At 39.6% G+C, this 18,332-nt stretch overlaps 2 protein-coding genes across 3 annotated transcripts; one reads left to right on the plus strand and one right to left on the minus strand.

Annotated features, from left to right (window-relative positions):
• The first annotated feature begins 1,293 nt into the window (after nucleotides 1–1,293).
• Nucleotides 1,294–15,456, plus strand: LOC120795482 (afadin-like). The gene is made up of 24 exons (XM_040137422.1): nucleotides 1,294–1,389; nucleotides 2,823–3,018; nucleotides 4,041–4,147; nucleotides 4,316–4,443; nucleotides 4,545–4,639; nucleotides 4,731–4,750; nucleotides 4,998–5,264; nucleotides 5,393–5,538; nucleotides 6,434–6,528; nucleotides 6,669–6,940; nucleotides 7,442–7,585; nucleotides 10,655–10,853; nucleotides 10,998–11,089; nucleotides 11,183–11,269; nucleotides 11,401–11,466; nucleotides 11,569–11,642; nucleotides 11,854–11,972; nucleotides 12,182–12,325; nucleotides 12,459–12,550; nucleotides 12,925–13,062; nucleotides 13,217–14,110; nucleotides 14,744–14,843; nucleotides 14,969–15,020; nucleotides 15,363–15,456. The coding sequence occupies exons 1-24, from the start codon at nucleotides 1,294–1,296 to the stop codon at nucleotides 15,454–15,456; spliced, it is 3,717 nt and encodes a 1,238-aa protein (XP_039993356.1).
• On the minus strand, nucleotides 14,915–18,221 carry dusp23b (dual specificity phosphatase 23b). 2 transcript variants are annotated; one of them, XM_040138138.1, is made up of 4 exons: nucleotides 18,071–18,221; nucleotides 17,468–17,510; nucleotides 16,880–17,159; nucleotides 14,915–16,025 (listed from the first exon to the last, which is right to left on the minus strand). In XM_040138138.1, the coding sequence occupies exons 3-4, from the start codon at nucleotides 17,147–17,149 to the stop codon at nucleotides 15,840–15,842; spliced, it is 456 nt and encodes a 151-aa protein (XP_039994072.1). In that variant the 5' UTR covers nucleotides 17,150–17,159; nucleotides 17,468–17,510; nucleotides 18,071–18,221; the 3' UTR covers nucleotides 14,915–15,839. The 2 variants fall into 2 exon arrangements, with proteins under 2 accessions (XP_039994072.1, XP_039994071.1); XM_040138137.1 differs by having other exon boundaries at nucleotides 17,697–18,221.
• Between the last annotated feature and the right edge of the window lie 111 nt (nucleotides 18,222–18,332).

The following is an 18,332-nucleotide window of genomic DNA, read 5'->3' on the forward strand; positions in this document are numbered from 1 at the left end:
AAATTTAATTCAATCCTCACCAAATTTGGTACATATTTGGTTGAGCAAAATGAGTGTTACTTGTTTGTTCCCCAAATAATTTTTCCAAATCTTTTTAGGTGCGGCTTATTTGACATTGACTGCCACAAAGCGGGCTTCCAAAACTTAAATGAAGTGCATATCAACTCAGTGATCCTGCAAAATTTGGAAGAATGTTCTCTGTAGTAGTCGGCATTACAGCAACATGCTAAATTTAAATGGCCGTAATTCAGGTATCCTCCAGATATCATAGGTCAGTTTGATGCAGATGTCGATTCAGATGCTGTTTTAAAATTCCCAAAGTGTTTTTCTTTTATAAAAAGTAATGGAAGGGCACTTACTCTGTGTTCTTTCTTAATAAATAAATGCAAATAAGCAGAATTATGCTGATGGGCTGTAGCCTCGTACCTGTTTCTCAAATGAATCATCATGACAAAATATGTGTTTATCCTTAAAAGGCGTCTTCTTTGCATTTTCCAGCATCCAGACAACAATACCCTTGATTGTTCAGATTCTTTTTATGCTATGCTGTATATCTAATTGAGGGTTGGTTTTGTTAAGGCTTTTGTTCCATTGTAGGTTTACCCAGAAAGCTTCAGAGCTGCAAACAAAAGCTGCCCCACATACATAGTACTCTGAATGGGAAGACATGTAACCATAAATTGTGTTGAAATTCACTGGTATGCATGAGACATGGGATTCCCTCAAGCGTAAAAATCCACGTCGCTGCGAAAAGGAGGATGGAAATCTCTCATGGTGACTGTGGAAATGTCTCTGAGACTACTGCACAATGTCAGCATCACAAAACAACTTCTGCTGCTTGCAGAATATATTATAAATAGTTAAATATATGGTAATAATTGCACTAGCAAATCCTAGAAAGAAATCAAAACAGGAACTCTTGCTGATGGAAATGATACGATAACAAATAGAGAAAGGACAGCTTACATTTGGTTGATTATAATCATTTGCCTGTGATGTATATATGATTAGCAAACTGTTTGCCTCACATAACAGATATCCACTGACCCGTTAAATGAGGGGTGCAGGGGCTTGGAGAGGGGATGTGGATGTGGGGATGAAGTAGGCTCACTGCACTGTACAATGAGTTTATAACTAATGGGGAATAGATTTGAAGAAGGGGTGGGGCCTTAATAGATACAATACCCATGGTGGATAAGAATTTTTCACAGGAATTTTTTTTAATCCTCTGTCGTTTCTGGAGAAAATCTGCAGGAGCCAGTCTGTTAGAAACTTTGAGGTTTATTGGTGAAAATGCCAGAGGAGGATGAACGAGAGAAGCTAGCAAAAGTCATCAGTCAGTGGAACAACAACAGACTGGACCTGTTTGAAATAAGCCAACCTGATGAGGTGAGTCGCCTGCAAGCATCAGACTGGCTTCGTACGCCTCACGTAGTTTTAGTTTGGATTAACCTTCTTTCTCTGCGGAACTTTCAATGCCAAAGTTTTGGATGTACCTTTAGAGCTGTTTTTATGACAAGTTACCAGTAACTGTAGCAATGTATTTACGTAGGGCTGCATCTATTAGAATCATCGTTGATTATTTTGCTGATGATTTTTTCAAATAAAAATCTTTGTCTAAAATGTAAGAAAATTGTGAAAAATGGCAATCACAAGTTGTAGAGCCCAAGGAGACATCTTAAAATGTCTTGTTTTGTCTGACCAATAGTCCAAAACCCAAAGGTATTCAGTTTAATGTGATTTAAAATTTTTGCTTGAAAATGACTAAAAGGATTGTTTGACTGTCAGTGTAGTTGGTGATTATGTTTTTGTCGAGTGACTAATTGGTTAATTGCAGCTCCAGACAAAACAGTGAATTGACTGATAAAAGAAAAAAAAATGGCGCATAATTGATAATAAGCATAATGGTTAGCTACAGCTCTACAAAAATCAACTGTCAGCAATATGCAAAGACAGAGAGGTTAAGAGTATGCAACTGAGAGGAGTAATAGAAATACAATAATTGTAAAATTCTTCTTCTACTACTACTACTACGACTACTACTACTGCTACTACGACTACTACGACTACTACTACTACTACCACCACCACCACCACCACCAGTAAGACAGTAATTTAAAGCAGTGATCAGTGTTATAGTGGTTGGTGCAGAAGTATATCTTTGCTACAATTTTGATCCGGTTTACAGCACATTTTGTTGTGACTATACATTTCACAGTGTTGGGAGTGGGTGTAATGAAGGTGTGGGTGAGGACCTAAAAATGCTTATGCTTGCCCTGGCTAAGAAACATATTGCACATTTTCTTTGGCTTATGCTTTATACAGTCACATTTACAATCTTGTTTCTCTATACGCTTCTATATAGAGCACTCAGCAACATGGTATTTAAAGTCCCACTGGGGTTACCCCCCACTGAACATGTATGCAATTATAGTATTGTAATTCACTGAAGTTGAAGAGTCAGTCACATTACTCATTCATGTCCTGTTCAGCAAACAGCAATTTCATGTGATGCATTCTCTCTTTGACTGTGGGGTGGCAACTAACCATTTTTTTCCTTACTTGTTTCCTGCTATCATTTAAGAATCGAACAACACTTGTGCATTAAGAAAGTCTTTGAGGGACATTTTGAAAGCTTTTTTAAATTCTCAAATTCAAAGCATTTCATAAAAGTAAGACTGGCCTGTATTTTTATATATATTGTCAAAGCCTATTCAACAATATGGTCTCAGTACACCTAACATAAGGTACATGAACAGGAAAAGGAAAAGGAACAGAAACAGGAGAGACTAAAAAAGAAACTGTTCTCTGTTTCCTAGCAGAACCTGGAGTTTCACGGCGTGATGCGCTTCTACTTTGAGGATCATGTTGGAGGAAATGTGGCCACAAAGTGCCTGCGTGTTTGCAGCAACTCTTCAACTCATGAAATTATTGAAACTCTATCAGAGAAATTCAGGCCTGATATGAAAATGCTGTCTACTAGTTATTCCCTGTATGAGATCCAGGCCAAACAAACAGGTAAGCACTGAAGGTTATTGAAGGTAAATGGTATGGAGTTAGACTGAGTCCGGCTTCCTCTGTCCCTCTTTGGTGTGACTTGCAGTCAAACTGTCACACTAAATGTATTAAGGGCATGTTATTACTGTATTTGTTTAGAGCTAATACAATTAGTTAATTAGACGAGCGACAGAAAATTTATTGACAACAATTTTGATTGTTGTCAATGAATTTTCAACCAAAAAATGCCCAAACTTCTAGTGTCCGGCTTTAGTATGTCTTATATGAAAGTATATTGAATTAGAACTGAAGCAATTACTGGATTAGTTGATTATTGAATATTTTGATATTTAATTAATATTAATATTAATATAATTAATATTAATATAATGTATTGTTTTAGTCATTTTTCAAACAAAAACAGTGAAAATGCCAAATATTCTCTGGGTCCAGGTTCTAACATGATAGGATTTGCTGCTTCTCTTAGACATACATTATTATAAACTGAATATCTTTGAGTTTTGGACTTTTGGTCGAACAAAACAAGATATGTGAAGACATTACCTTGGGATCTGGGAAATTGTGATGGGAATTGAAAAAAAATAATCAGCATATTAACTGATACTGAAAAAAATTGTTAGTTGCAGCCCTAAAGTGAATATCTTAGGGTTTTTAACTGCTGTTTGGACAAAAGCATGTGTGTCACGTAGTACTTTTAATTGCCATTTTTCAATGTTTTCTGAAATTCTATAGACCAAACAAATAATCTGTTAATCAGAAAACTATTTGGCAGATTAATCACTAACGAGATAATTTCAGCCTGTTTTTTTCCATTTAAACAATTCATATAACAAAGAATTTTCAAAAAAAAAAAAAAAACAGCCACACATACTGATAAATACCTTTTACTGCACAGCATGCTATAATGCCCCATAGCCACTACTTGTTTAGATTGTTTATGGGATTTCTCTTGGTCCAACAGTTCCATAAACTGTTAAGGTTTTTGCTCTTACCATTTTTCTTTGTTTTATATGTGGATTAAGAACGCAAATTGAACCTGGATGAGAGACCTTTGATTGTACAATTAAACTGGACCTCAGACAACAGAGAAGGACGTTTTGTTCTCAAGAAAGACAACGAGAGTTTCCAGGTATCCTCAACCTATTATACTTATTGCATGAATAAACCAATCGTATCTGTACTGTAAGTTATTAAGTAATGTGCTATTTTACAGTTACATGATAATTTAGTCCGTAGTTCCTTCCTTCAATCACACAAAACTCATATTTGTGCTTTTTTTGTGTGTTGAACAATGAAGGAAAATTTTCATGAGAAGGAGAAAGGAGGCATCATCCAAAACTTCAAGAGGACACTGTCAAGAAAAGAAAAGAAGACAGAGAAGAGCAAAACTAAAGCTAATGACGAGGTTTCAGGATATGAGAATAGGTAAAATGTTTCATTGTTATCTAGCAATATTTATTTTTCAGACTACTGGTCCCAGACCTACTGTACCTAACTGTCAACTACCCTTTTAAACCAATATCCAGGTCAACTGAAAAGCCACTGAACAACATGTGTGTGTCTAACCATGAGACAAACCATTGCACTGAAAACAAAAAGCAACAGAGGCAGGCAGCCCCAGGTGAGTAATCTCAAATTGTAGAAAAATAGACATTATAATGAAGAGTGCGGTCTAGTGCATGAGCAATGTACTTTCCATGCATACAATGCAGGCATATTTTACTTCCAGTCAGTAAGAACTATATTTATATACTATATTTCCATAATCAAGATGGCTGCAAGTCATTGTTTTTATATTCCCCTTATGATTTCTCTTTGCTAAACTACAGGAGTGACGAACTCAGGAAGTCTTCATCTTGGCTTTTCAGATCAGCCTGGATTACCATTTGGGATTAAATTCTGTGACAACTGTGAGTATGGTATAACAATGCTTCCTTCCATAGTGTTATTTTCTATTTTAATTGTATTTAATAATAAAGCTCAGTGCACTTCATTCTCACAATGTCCTCCTGCCCCCTGCTGGTGTCTTGCACATTTCAGATGAGGAAGCCTTCCTGTCTGCAGTCATAAATTACACCAACAGCTCCACAGTTCATTTCAAGCTCTCACCTGCATACATCCTCTATGCTGTGGGACGGTTCGCTCTGCAGCGCCATTACAGGCAAGGCTCTCCGCCTTCAGGACAAACACACAGTGTAACCGCGATCACTAACAAAATGGTGACCATGACAGGGAAGGTCATGCAGGCAAGTCTAAAAAACCACTTACTTCTGTTGCATTTGCACGGATGAGACTGAATGGCACAGTTAATTAGCAAACTAGATACCAGATGTTCTGTGAGTATAAATGACACTGCTGCTATATTTGCCCTCAGAGGCAGCAGACCATCGCCGGGGCTATCGCCTTCTGGATGGCCAACTCCTCTGAGCTGCTAAATTTCTTCAAGCATGACAAAGATCTCTGCCCGCTCACACAGCAAAGTCAGCTGGATCTCTCCCACCTGGTGCACAAAGCTTACAGGTAAACCAATGGACGTTAAGAATTGCAGAGTTTTAGTGTGGTTGGATTCAAAGTGAAACAGCAGCACATACTCAACAGACCATCTAATACCTCAGCCTTCTCCCTCCCACCAAACAACTCACTGTACCACGCACGTAATCGAAAGTGTAGCTGAAATAATATCTGACTCTGCTCATCTCGCTTTTGCCCTCTTAGAGGCACTGCAAGTCTCTATCCACCAAAACAAACCGCTTTAAAAATAGGCTCTTCTCCCACGGCAATAGCAACCCTGAACTGCCAAATCCCAACCATTCAGCACTGTGTAACATCAACATGCATTTTACCTATTTGAATATGGCAGTAGTGAAACAATCAATTAATCAGAAAATTAATGATCAACAATTTTGATAATCAGGTAACTGTCGAAGTCAATCATCAAGGATATATACCAAATATTCCTTGGTGCCCATTTCTCAAATATGAGGAACTTTTCTCTTTTATAATCACTGTACTTTGAATAATTCTCGATTCTGGGCTGTTCGTTGAACAAAATAAGCAATCTGATGACGATTCCTCAGGCTCTGGGGAATGCTGATCACATTTTTTAATGTTTTATGATATTTTATCGACTTAACGACTACTTGTAGAAATAATCAACAAACTAATCAATAATTAAAATCGTAAGTTTCCGGGCTATAATATTGTGTATTGTATTATAACTGATTTCTATGTATTGTATTGCTGACACTGCAGAGTGAATTTAGCTTACCTAAGATGTGGTACAGAACAAATTCTCCCAACCCAGGTTGTGTAACCATTGAAGTAAAGTCATTAAACCAAGTGTAAAAATTCAAGAGAGTTATATGGATCGTTAGCTAAAGGCTATGTTTTTATGCGTGTGTTTTATTCTTCCAAGATGCCTGCTACAGTGTCTACAGAATGAGTTAACGAAGCACTTGCCAACTTTTTTGATTGATCCTGAGCAACATGGTCCCTTGCCAGCTGGTATAGGTAAACATTCATTAATTTAATACTCAAACAATAATTATTTACTCAGTACACCATGCAGTTCAAGACTGTTGAGCTGCGATGCTGCAAGACATTTGGCCTCCTATCCTGAAGTTTTAGCACTCCTGTCCTGCCTGTTACAGAGATGGTGCTGAACACCTTAATGAACACCATGTCTCTGTTACGCCGCTGTCGGGTCAACCCTGCCCTCACCATCCAGCTCTTCTCCCAGCTCTTCCATTTCATCAGTGCCTGGCTCTTCAACCAGCTCATGAGCCCGGAGGCCAGCACTCCAGGCCTACGTTCCCACTACTGGGGAGCGGCTCTTCGCCAGAGGCTTACCGCCATCGAGGGCTGGGCCGAGAGGCAGGGCCTGGAGCTGGCTGCTGACTGCCACCTTGGACACCTCATCCAGGTCAGTCCCTCCCTGCACTATGTTTTTGAATATTCGTAAAAAACAAGGCTTAGACTGGGCTTTTAGAAAATATCACATCAGTCTCTGCTACCACCAAATCAAATGTTTTCTTTGGAAATTTAAAATTTTTTGGATCAGTAATATTAAGTTTGATGAATAGGTACACTACCTCACCTTGTTTTAAAGAACTGTAAAGCATATGGGGGAAATACTGTATACCCTTCATTTTTGAGGGGCAGAATGTTGGTCAAATTTAAAGTTCAAATATTGGTTTAGTCATCCAAAAAAAGGTTAGTTACATGAAAAAACATACTCTAAAAACCTGATAAAAAGATCTCAGGGCATCTATATCATACATTCAGAATAAGAGCTTCTTTGTAAGATAATTTATTTCTTTATCTTTTGCAGTTTTTATCTCAGGTTTTATTCTTAGTGTCTGAGCACATATTTGACACTTCATTAGTGCAAGCTGCTAAAATAGCATTGCCTGGCTGTTTCTAGGCAACCACAATCCTGACCATGAATAAGTACTCAATGCAAGATGCGAAGGACATCCAGAATACCTGTTTCAAGTTGAACTCACTGCAGCTGCAGACGTTGCTAGCCGCCTACCTCTATGGAAACAATGAGCCTCACATCCCCCCTGTGAGTACTTTGGGTTTGTTTCTCCACTCCTCTCATGCTTCGGTTTTGGTTTTTTTCCCCCTGCTCGCAAATATAATTGTGATGTTGCTTTTGAGACAAATCCTTGCACAAGACTTTTGATATCAAGAGGAATAGTCTGTAGAAATTGAAGTACTGCTACTAATCAGAGCTCAGTAGCAAACTCACGTGGATGGATAGCATACAGAGTTGATACTTGGTGTATTTGTTATTGATAACAGTACATACTAGATGACCACTGTATAGATATAATCTTAAGTTTTAAAATGAGTGTAGCTGAGTGTAGCAGCAGCCTCAACCCCAGAACAGAAGCTCAGCAGTATAGATTTAACAATATGAATAATTAACAATGATGAATATGATCATGAATAATATATGGCGAATTGCAAAGCGAGGTGTCACATTACCCGATTGCTTCTGAGTGAAATATTTCTTTAATACTTTGCTGAATATGAGGTGTGCAAAAAAAAAAAAAATGTTAATGTGACTACCTATCCCATGAGTGACAAAGGCCAAATCAAGTTTCTCATTAAGCCATTATTACAGGACATTAATTTTGTATATGGGGAGGACGGCATTCATTTACAACATTACTCTCTATTAGAGCCTAGGTCTGCAAAAAGCCAATAGGAACCCCCTCGAAACAACAGCAATAACCTAGCGGGAAATGTCTTTTAAGCCCATTTCAGCCACTAAAACTCAAAATCAAACAACCTCAATATTCATTGTACATTTGTTTGGGTGAGGAAATACTTGGTTAAAAATATTTTTATCATACAACAGAATATATGTTTTTTACGTAGCTGTTTTAAAGAGTGTTTTAGGATTGACTTTCTGTTTTGTTTTTTGTTTTTTCCCCCAATATTGTGAAGAAAACAGATACTAGCTGTGACTCTAATTTAAAAGTTACCTCTAATAGACAATAGAGGCACAGACTTGGTATGGTCTCAAGCTACAACCAAAAACAAAACAAAAAAAAAATTAGCTCGGCCACCACTAGAAATTAATTTGCAATTAATACCAAATCGATGATTGCATATACGTAGATGACAGCAGCACGAAAGCATAAATAAAGGAGCCACGAGAGAGAGCAGGAGAGCGTTAGCCAAGCAGCCGTTAGCTTAGCCAAACACACAAAAACCAACTGACCATAGCTAAAACACAGACTGACAGGAGCAAACAACACTTAGCTTGCTGAGGGAAAAGCAGTCGTGGTCAGAGGCTGTCGGTAGCCGGCCAGAAAACTCCACACTAAGGTGAAACGGCTAAACATTTTGTGGCAGCTGATGCGGCGTTGGCTAGTCAACGGCAGGCGAAAACGAACGAAAAGAATCGAGGACGTCGGCGGCAACGGTGGGCGGGGCTTTGTCAATTTAAATATCCCGCCTTTACTGAAAAAACGGCTGCGTCCGTTAGTGTTTGAATCGACCATGATGGGCAATTGATCAGAAAGCCAAAAACAAACTACAAGATTAGACTAGAACTAGATTAGTCCAACAGTATCACTTTTAACAATAGATCCTTGGATACTTCCAGACCCTACTGTAGATCTCACATTGCTTGACAAGAAACAAAGAAGTTAAGAAGTTCGTTTACATCCGCAGACAATAAAGACTAATAGAGAACATAACTGCTACACCCACGTTCGGCTTTATACAGATGCTCCAAACAGCTCAGCCAACAAAATTGGCATTACATACATAGTTCCAGATTTCAACATCAAAGTTTGCCAAAGAAACAGTGATGGATTGTCGGTGCATACTGGGGAGATGCTGGCAGTTTTGTCGGCATTGCAACGGGCTGAGGATGTTAAGCCTTTGGGGGCAGTTTCATGCTCTGACTCCAGCTTGTCACTAGCCGGCGTGAAAGTCCGGCCATTCAGACAGCTGACCAGATGTTTTAATACAGATCCAGCAACTCTACGTGTACTCAAATACGAGTACACCAAAAGGCTTTTAAACCTGAACTTCGAGGGAGCTGCTTCAACCGCTGTCACCATGACAACTGCTACTACTGCTTCCATGGCGACAACAAATAAATTCCCGCTACTACAACAACGGCTACAGCTACTTCTTCTGTCAGTGCTGTAATCAGCTGCAGCTATCACCACTGCTTCTACGAGAACTTCTGCTCACTGCTGCCTATTGCTTCTAGCAAAACTGCCACCGCTACTAGCACAACGGGTAAACTGCTACTGCCAGTGGTGAAAGGCATAATTAGGTCATTTACTGGAGTCAGTACAAAGCATTACAAGTAAAAGTCCTGCGTTTAAAATCTTACTCAACCAAAAGAATTGCCAACAGAATGTACATACGATAAAATACACTCGTTATACAGCAGCATTAATACTGTATATTACTGATGACTTTTTTTCGTAAACAAGAATTTTATGTTCAGTGGTGGCTCTTTTAACTACTTTCAATATAGCTGGGTATTTTCATGTGCGTTGTTTTTTATAAGATGGTCATACTGTAGGTTTTGTATGTTGAATCTTAATCTGCAAAGTAACTATAGCTGACAAATAAATGTAGTAAACTGTAAAAACAGACAAAAATAAAGAGTAAAACGTACAATGTTTGCTGAAGTAATGTGGACGTATAAAGTAGCGTAAAATGGAAATACTCCCGTCAATTAGGTATACCTCGAAATTCTGCTAAGTACAGGCAAAACTGTGTTTAGTTGCTTTCCACCACTGACGACTGAGTATATTAGTAAAATTGTAATAACTACTGCAACTACTGAAACTTCAGCTTACTACCGTACTTGTACTGCCACCACTGTCTCTACAACTACTACCACTATAAATCAGCTTCATCATCATACTATCATTATTCTAACATTATTTTCATGTTGTATCTTTATACTTTTCCACCTCTCCACTGAGGTCATAGGTCAAGGACATCTGCAGGAAGGTCTCCAGTTTTTTTTTTTCAGGGTCACAGCGGGCAGATTGCAGCCTTGTCACAGAATGACAAATGTCAATCTGTTTACTAGAACGGCCTTTTTCTGAAATATTTCTGCCGTGCCATCCACTTGTCATCCTCGCTGCAGGATTTGATCGATGCTGTAGTGACGGCTGCTGAGGCCTCAGCGGACAACCTGATTCGGAGCGAAGGACGGGACATCCAGCTGGAGGAGAGCCTTGAGCTCCACCTGCCCTTCCTGCTGCCAGAGGGAGGATACTCCTGTGACACTGTGAGAGGAGTCCCTCCAGGGTTTAGGGAGTTTTTGGAGCCAATTTGCCGGAAAGGTCTGGGATTCTGAAGGGCCTGTCATATTTGCATACATCAAAATCTGAAAATCATATCCCAGGGATGTAATGAATCCAAGATAAACACACCTAATATAGATTATCTGTCTAATATTTCTACTGGATTACATCCCTCTCTTCCAGGTCTCTGCTCTTTAACATCTGAGCCAAACTCCAAAGGTGACTGGACCGTGTATTTCAGTGACTCTACACCTCCTGCAGAGAGCACATACTTGGTAAATACCAGATGTGTTGAAATATAATTCAATTTCAAGATAAAATCAAGCATTTTTATGCAGCAGTCATATTTATTTTTTGTTGTTCAACAGGCAGCACACAGAGAGCCAGAGATTGTGACTATCACACTGAACAAACCTCTCAACAGTGGGATGGGGGTCAGCATCGTGGCTGCCAAGGTGACTGCCTCAATTCTGACCAGATGTTTTTCCCCAAATGTGATGGGCTCACTAACTGGAACTATTCAAACACCAAAACTATGTGCTAGAAGTCTCGGCTAATTAACACCCTCCCCGTTATTTTGCCACAGGGAGCACAGCAGGGTAACCTTGGGATTTATATCAAATCTATAGTCAAGGGAGGACCAGCTGAAATGGTGAGATCTAACACGTGTAAAAAAAAAAATCAACAGATTAACTTTAATGAAATTATACAAGGAAAGACGGAAATAGATCTCGTGTGTCTCTACTGTGTGCAGAACGGCAGGTTAACAGCTGGGGACCAGCTGCTCAGCGTGGATGGTCAGAGCCTGATTGGACTCAGCCAAGAAAGGTAGCTGCATAACATTTGGCAGGGATAAGATAATGTAATGAAATAAAAGTGATGACAGTCACACACAGCAGTGTGTATCTACAGATCCAAGTAGTGAATGTCTAATACAAAGTATTTTTTCCTCAGATAATGTAAGATTAGGTTTGCATTGCCAACAGTTTAATAAGACAATGAAAGGGATGGTGACTATATGCATCTTATATTGATTTAGGGCCGCAGCTATCATGGTGCAAACCGGCCCTGTTGTGACCTTACAGGTTGCAAAGTTTGGAGCGAGCTACCACGGCCTGGGGGCTCTGCTGAGTGGACCAGCGCCAGAAAGGACCACAGGTAAGCACTAAATAAACCAAAAACCTATATATATATATATATATATATATATATATATATATATATATATATATACACACACACACACACACGTGAAGGACCGAAAGTGGAGAGAAAATAAATAAATATATATATATATATATATTTATTTATTTATGTTCACTTTTGGTCCTTCATGACCTAATTAAGACCTTCTCTTGCTTTGCAAGGCGATAAAAGCAATGCCACAGCGCTCATGCTGCACAGTGTAGCGGATCCTCTCTCAGAGCAGCACCATGGAAGCAGCAGAAGGACGAAAGACCAGATAATGCAGAGGAACAGGCAGCTTTATCGCTCCAACCCCAACATGACCAGTGGGTGCACTTCTATTTTGATCACTTACTGTGACTGGGCACATACTGTAATTGCCTTAATGTGAAATATGTTTAATGTTTGAGGCTGAGTCATAAGAACAACTGTGTATTTATTTTGTCCTTATACCAGCAGACTTTTGCCTGGAGGATGGAAATGAACCTGTTCACCCTGTTGGGAGCGGGAACAACATAGCCGCTGTTTCCAGTATCAACCTTTGCACTGATGTGAGATATTTCTAGATTTGTCTGATATTAAATCTTATTTATTCAATGTCAACTGTTTGTGGTAGAGGCAGGGCTAGAAATATAATCAAAGATCTTTTATTGACAGGCAACAATTTTTCTGCATGTTCATGTAAAAACACTTCTGCCGAGGTCTTATATAGGCTTTGCCCAAAAAGTCTGAATTAAAAATAATAAACAGAACTTTTTGCTTTCGACAAAAAAAAAAGCGGAAATGATTCATTCATGTTAGAAAAGTGTGTCAGCTAAACGCCCAAATTGGAGGGAAATACAGAATAGTTACAAAATCTACTGCTTTTGAATGAATTTCTTACATAGAAGGACCAACTTTGTTGTACGTTTTTGCCCCTATTCAGACATCTCACAGAGACTACCGGACACTTCCGAACCCCAAATCCCAGGACAACATATCTGAAAGCAGTCGACAGCAGCAAACACTGAAAGTGTCCTTCAGCCCTTTAGATGGGCAGAGCTCCAGTAAGAAGACCCTCATGGTAAGTCTTGATGTCCCTCTGGCTCTAAAAATGTCATATATCATTACATATTCTATTTACTTAACAATAAACAAAGGAGTATTGAATAAGTGTTCATAAAATGATAAGTACAACTAGGTAAATATTACCAAAATTTTTGTATTCAACCCTCTAGCGTCAAGCACACTCACAGGAAAACTTGTGTATAGACAGTGGAGGCCCCCTGCTGGACAAAAGGCAAAGCATGTGGGAGCAACGGAACTGGAATGCAAAACAAACCATGAGCCACTATTCATCTTTCCCAATTCGCTCCAGTGTTTCTACTCATGACATCCTCTCCGACAACAGTTCTCCCGAAAAACGACGGCAGGGCACTCACACAAGTGGCGCTGGCGTCTGGAGAGCCCCCTTTTCACAACATCCAACACCCACGCCTTCAATTCAGCCCATACGTATAGACATCCCTGTTACCAGAGCAGTGAACACACAGTCAAATCCTCCACTCATCACCTTCCAGAGTTCATCTTCGCTGTCAGTGAAGACGAGCCAAAAAGTAAACGGACATAAACAGAGTCCTCAAAACCCAGCGAACCATACTTATGCATGCCCCGTATCTGCTACCAAAAAGCTACCTCAGCCCTCACTTTCATCGCAGCAGCAAAGACCCAGCATAGTCAAGGGTCAAGCAGTAAAACCCCAAGTAAGCATCACTTCAACAAAACATGTTTCCTTCCAAGAACCTCCCACTCAACAGAAGCAGGGCACGGGTCCCGTGAAGCAAAAAGACCCCCAGGAGCTGTCTGACCCGTGGAGGAGGGAGGCCCAGGAGAAGCTGGAGAAGCAGCGGAGGCTTCAGGTGGTGGAGCTCCTGGAGCAGGAGGTGCAGGAGCTTCGGGCTAAGGCGACGCGCTCGGCGGAGGAGAACGACCGACTGCGCAAGCTCAGCCTGGAGTGGCAGTTTCAGAAGAGGCTGCAGGAAATTCAGCAGAGAGGAGAGGATGAGGACGAGGAGGAAGAGGAGGATTTGGACACGATGGTGACGATACAGCAGCTGGAGACAAGAGCACAGGTGAAACACAGATCACAGGTCTTAGTTAAAGGGAAAATCCACTAAAATACTAAAGTACTTTTCAGGGTTAAGAAAAAAGCTGTCAGCGATGGGCTTTTTACTTCTTTTGATTCATTTGTTGTGTTCTGCACTTCAGTTTTGAGGGTGCTACCCAGAGGTTTTCTGGGAAATGTAGGCAAGTACTAATAAAAGTAAATTAGTCCAGTTGAAGGAAAGTGTGTAAAACAATTTATTACTAGATAACTTATGGAAACAAACATAACAAGTTTACAATGAACATGTAAGGTTTTTCCTAACCTAACTGGGACTTGTAATACATCCTAAACATATTACATAAGTTTACATTGTATGAAAACAATGAAAATTTATCAGTAAGTGTAGAGTTGCTCCGAAACTAAAAACAAATTTTAAGCTTTCTGTGACTCCACTGAAAATATCTTTAAGTATCAGTGGATCTCCACGTAGTCAGCCAGCTACAAAAGTAAGTCAGAATAACAGCAAGTATCTACGATGACTTGCAGTTATTGTGCAGTATCATATATACTGCAAGTAGCTATGATAGTCATCATAGCTACTTGCAGTCTTAAAATGTCACCACAAAAACCGACACCTAATCATTTTTTCCATCTTTAGAGCAAAAGAACCTCTGGAGGACACGTCAACAGCGAATCGAAAATGTTGGAAAAGGAGACAGGAAATCATCTCGTCCAAAAGGAAGACATGGCAAAGACAGGTAATTGTTCACTAGTGCATGACAAATAATCATATATTTTGCAGTCAGTTTCATAAAAGAGGCAGTGCTCATCAAATATGTATTTTCTTTATTTTTCATCTGCAACATTTCTATGTGTTTGGCAGGTCAAAGATCAAGTGGAGCGACTGAGGACGTTCAGAAAGTGGCATCAAAAGAGTGAGTTTACATTTTTGGCAAGTGAAGCAAAACATTGAAATTAAATCAGATCTAACACGAAGCTATTAATGTTACATTTTTCCTCATGATGACTTCATGACACAGAAATGTACAGTAAATGCACAGTTGTGTACTATCACAACAAGCTTATTACATTATTACATTAGTCTATTCTCCTTCTTAAATGTTTGAAAAAAAAAAACCCTGAGTAAAATAAATCTGCAGACTACATTCTATAATTATACTTTTAAAAGCACAAGCTACTGTTTGTGTCCCAATAAATGATTCCCCTATAAGTAATAAAATTCAAGTGTTTCTTCTCATATCGTTGTTTATTTGCAGAAACCAGGAGGAGAAAATTAAGAGAACGAAGGCTCCTGAAAAGCTCACATTCAAGGAGCGTCAGCGTCTCTTTTCCCTGGTGTCCAGTGCATAAATGAAGGCTGGAGCCGTGTAAATGGAAACCTCAGAGGAAGAACATGGCTATATAAAGAAAAGTAATAATGTGCTAGCAAAAAATGAAAGTATACAGTACAATTTAAAAAGGCAGTGTGTGTATAAACTGCAGAAATGTTTGACTTAGTTAAATGTCCCAAGGGTATACAGTGGGTAAGTTCAACATTTGAGTTCAGTATTGTTGTCCAGGACTTTCAGGTTTTTGATTTGTTGCTTGTTTTAACATTATATTTTGTGTTTTCCTATTCCTAGATAATAAAATATTAATGTAGGAGTATAACTGAGGCCCCGGTCTTCCCCATATTTTGTACTTGTTACCTGTAATAATCATTGCTACATCTGTAAATCTTCCCTCGGTGAAAGTTACTTGGTGCGCTGATAAAACTGCACCACTGCTTTCTCCTGTTCGTGGGTTTCGATCGAGCCTCGCCTCAGTCTGCGGATCTCATTGATGGCGTCAATGCCCGAAATCTTCCTCGTCTTCACCAGGTAGCAGGCCAGCATGGTCCCTGTTCTCCCATGGCCATGCATGCAGTGAACTCCTACACCCTGAGGAGGAACAATACAACTTTTATTTTGGTTAATCAGCTGTAGCTGCGCACACATCCTGCACTAGTTTCTGTTATGAGCCAGCAATTTGAACTTTATCTTTACAAGTAGAGCTGACACAGTTGCTTAATCCATTAGTTGATCGACATGAAATTTAGCGTCAGCTGTTTTGATTATCGATTAGTTGTTCAAGTTATTTTTTCCCCAGCAAACAATGCCAAACATTCATTGGTTCTAGCTCCTAAATTGTGAGGATTTGCTGTGTTTCAATGTGCTAAGTGATGTTAAACTGAATATGTCCATGTGTTAGACTGCTAGTGGGACAAGCAAGCCATTTGAAGACATCACTTTGGGTATTGTTAAAATATTTTTCACTGTTTTCTGACATTTAATAGAACAAATGTTTAATCAGCTAATTGAGGAAATAACTGGCATGAAAATAATCATTAGCTGAAGCCCTATTTTCAAACACTGCTAAATAAAAATCAGAAATATTGGCCTTCTCTGACTACTTAAGAGGAAAATCAGAAAATCTAAACAACTGACTAAGCTTCAGTAAAAAACAGAGTGCTGATAGCATTGACAGCCTTCGTGAGGGTTTAAAAACTGAATGCATGGTATACAATTCATGCACTTTGGAGAAGCTGCAAGGTTGTGAAAGGGGTTTTTTTCCTTTCCACTATCTAATGGGCTCCATCCAATTCAACTACACGTGATGCCAAATGTTTTAGGTTACAGTACTTTAGCTTGTGAGCCAGAGTACAATACTATAATTGACCCTGGCGAGTCCTGAAAGTACTTTATAAGCATCACCATCCATCACATCATGGTCTAGTAAGTATCTGAGATCTTACCTCCCCCTTGGAGTTGGCCTCTTCCACGACAGAGAGGAATCTATCAATCTGATTCGGTGAAGGAGGAGTGAAGTCAGCTATCTTGATGTGGTGCAGCTTTAACTCTGGGCACGAGTCGTAATAAGGTGGTTTTCTCTCACACAGGCAAACCAGGTGTTTGATGCCGTTGTCCAGCAGGTACTGGTATTCAGATGTCATCCTGGGCAGTGCAAGTCCGGCCAGTTTGCCTGGCTCGACCCAGGAGAAGTTGTGCGGGGGGTTGGAGGCCATGATTGTCAAACTGAGGAGAGGAAAAACACAGCCATATCAAGTTTATTCGCATACACCGCTGATATGCTTTATTAAAACACCCAACAGTAAAAGTAAAAACTTGCCATTAAAGTATACATCAAAAATATCCAGCCTCTGTCTTGCTCACACACACAAGAGACTTGGAAATATAAACTAGGGATAAGGCCATTAGAAGAGTACTATTTTTATTTGTAAACACCACGGAGTTAAGACAGGTGTGGCCAGCCAGATGAGACCTGCTCCAAATAATTTTACCTGGCTTTGACAAGTAGTAGCAAGCATTTAAGTGACTATTACCTTTCCAACAAGTTGAATAGTTCAAGCGAAGCGGTTGAAGAGCCTGTGAGAAAGTTCAAAAAGTAAACACGGCGGCAGTGAGATACAGTGTGAAACAGCTATTTCTCTGGCAAACATTAGCATACTGGCTAGTCCGGATAGTTCAATGTCTTACTAAGGGATTAGTTGTTTCACGGTACATATTCAACATGATAAGACACAGGCGAGTCTTATGTGGAAATACACTCACCAGACTCCACCTAGTTTTACAGAGGTATTAGAAAAATGAGACAAGAGCGTAGCATCTAGTTTAGCTACTCTATCACTAAACTAATTCAGAGCCGCTTTAAGCTAACTAGCTAACACCAGGCGTCAGAGTCATACCAACTCGTAGCTTAAGCCAAGGCAATTACTGCCTGACTCTTATTATTGGACAAACTTATATCAGTGCTCCGTCTCTCTCGCAAACCGCCTGCAAAGTTACTTGTTTTTTTTATTCCGTGAGGAATGAATGATCCGCTGCTTCTCAAGCTAGTGCTATCTAGCTAACCCTCAAGCTAATTTGACGAGTTGAACGAGACAAACCCTCCGTTCGTTCACTACAGTAAAAGCAGCTATAAGTACATTATATAAGCGAAGATATGTGAAGTCTGTTGAAATGCTAGCTGGGGGCAGTGCCGTAGTCGCGCCAACCAGCCGATCCATCGGCATGGAAAACAGCTGTCACTGTAAATCAGTTCGGAACAGCGAAGTGAACTAACTTGTCGATGTTGAGTTAACCGATTGAGGGTTATGAGACCAGCAGCGGCTTCATGAGGATTAAGTGTTGTTGTCACGGTTCCATGACCATTCTGTACTTTAGATGTTTGGTTATTTTATAACTTTG

The sequence above is a fragment of the Xiphias gladius genome, chromosome 10, assembly GCF_016859285.1.
Source record: "Xiphias gladius isolate SHS-SW01 ecotype Sanya breed wild chromosome 10, ASM1685928v1, whole genome shotgun sequence".
Classification (NCBI taxonomy): Eukaryota; Metazoa; Chordata; class Actinopteri; order Istiophoriformes; family Xiphiidae; genus Xiphias; species Xiphias gladius.

Bases quoted from the DNA above. Each gene is read 5' to 3' on its own strand.
- dusp23b (XM_040138138.1), bottom strand. From the start codon at position 17,149: ATGGCCTCCAACCCCCCGCACAACTTCTCCTGGGTCGAGCCAGGCAAA. The intron at 16,026-16,879 runs GTAAGATCTCAG...GTTCCTCCTCAG, and splicing joins AGGCCAACTCCAAGGGGGAG to GGTGTAGGAGTTCACTGCAT.
- LOC120795482 (XM_040137422.1), top strand. From the start codon at position 1,294: ATGCCAGAGGAGGATGAACGAGAGAAGCTAGCAAAAGTCATCAGTCAG. The intron at 12,326-12,458 runs GTGGGTGCACTT...TTATACCAGCAG, and splicing joins CTCCAACCCCAACATGACCA to ACTTTTGCCTGGAGGATGGA. The intron at 13,063-13,216 runs GTAAGTCTTGAT...TCAACCCTCTAG, and splicing joins CCAGTAAGAAGACCCTCATG to CGTCAAGCACACTCACAGGA.